General features: G+C 39.0%; 1 protein-coding gene across 1 annotated transcript; it reads right to left on the bottom strand.

Moving 5' to 3' along the window:
- Nucleotides 1–431: 431 nt before the first annotated feature.
- LOC102662116 (putative uncharacterized protein YOR309C) lies at nucleotides 432–827 on the bottom strand. The gene has a single exon (XM_006596795.1). The coding sequence runs from the start codon at nucleotides 825–827 to the stop codon at nucleotides 432–434; it is 396 nt and encodes a 131-aa protein (XP_006596858.1).
- Nucleotides 828–1,054: the final 227 nt, after the last annotated feature.

Below are 1,054 nucleotides of genomic sequence, written 5' to 3'. Positions count from 1 at the left end.
TTAACAATTAATAACTATATTCCTATTATAGTTCCTACAATTTTGTTGACAGCTAACGCCAACAATGTTTACACGAGTATACCTCATAACTAACAATATTGTAACCACAAAGGCTTCTAAAATTGCTTCTTGTGCCCACACGGTTTCCAACAATGAAAATAACCTCAGTACCAACAATTTAAAAAATTCATTGTCGATTTTGGCAAATAAAAAATTTGGTAATTAATTGAACAAAACCTCACCTCGGAGATGTTAAACACATAAATGCACACACGAGCTTCCTCCCTTGTTAATTTCATATCTGTTGTGGGCATTAACGTACACATATTGCATCCCTCCAAAAATATTTATGTTGCACCGTCAATTTATTAAGCTATCGAATGAAGTAGCTATAGATAACCCATATTAAACACATCACGTCTACAATTTTATCAAAGGGTGTTACTTGGTGCACCCAACATTGCTAGGACACCCAGCACGAAGGGTGAAATGATAAAAATGTCCTTCACCTTAATAATATAAACAAAGCTACAGTTTCGTCCGTACTGCCGTCCCGCGCTCCTTCTTCTTTCTCTTCCTATGGCTGTCGCGCGCTCCTTCTTCTTCCTCTTCCTACGGCTGTTGCGCGCATCCTTCTTCCTCTTCCTATTCCTATGGCCCTTCTTCTTCCTCTTCCTGTTTCTACGGTCCTTTTTCTTCCTCTTCCTGTTCATACGGCCCTTCATCTTCCTCTTCCTATGGCGGTTCATCATCCACTTCCTACGATGCTTCTTGTTCGTCTTCCTCTTCCTACGACACTTCTTCTTCTTGTCACCGTTAGTGTTCATGGTGGTTCCTTACGGTTCTTCTTCTTCCTCCACTTCCTGTGTCACTATGATTCTTCTTCTTCCTGTCTAACAAGAAAATGACACTTTTCTAGAAAAATCCCATACAAATCATCGTATGGTTCATACAAATTGGCAATCCGTATGACGTATGACCCATACGGATTGACAATACGTATGACTCATACGAATTGTTGATTCATATGAATTTTTTTTTGTTTTTTTTGTTG

This window comes from Glycine max, chromosome 14 (assembly GCF_000004515.6).
Source record: "Glycine max cultivar Williams 82 chromosome 14, Glycine_max_v4.0, whole genome shotgun sequence".
Taxonomy (NCBI): Eukaryota; Viridiplantae; Streptophyta; class Magnoliopsida; order Fabales; family Fabaceae; genus Glycine; species Glycine max.
This window is presented reverse-complemented; position numbering and strand designations above follow the sequence as displayed.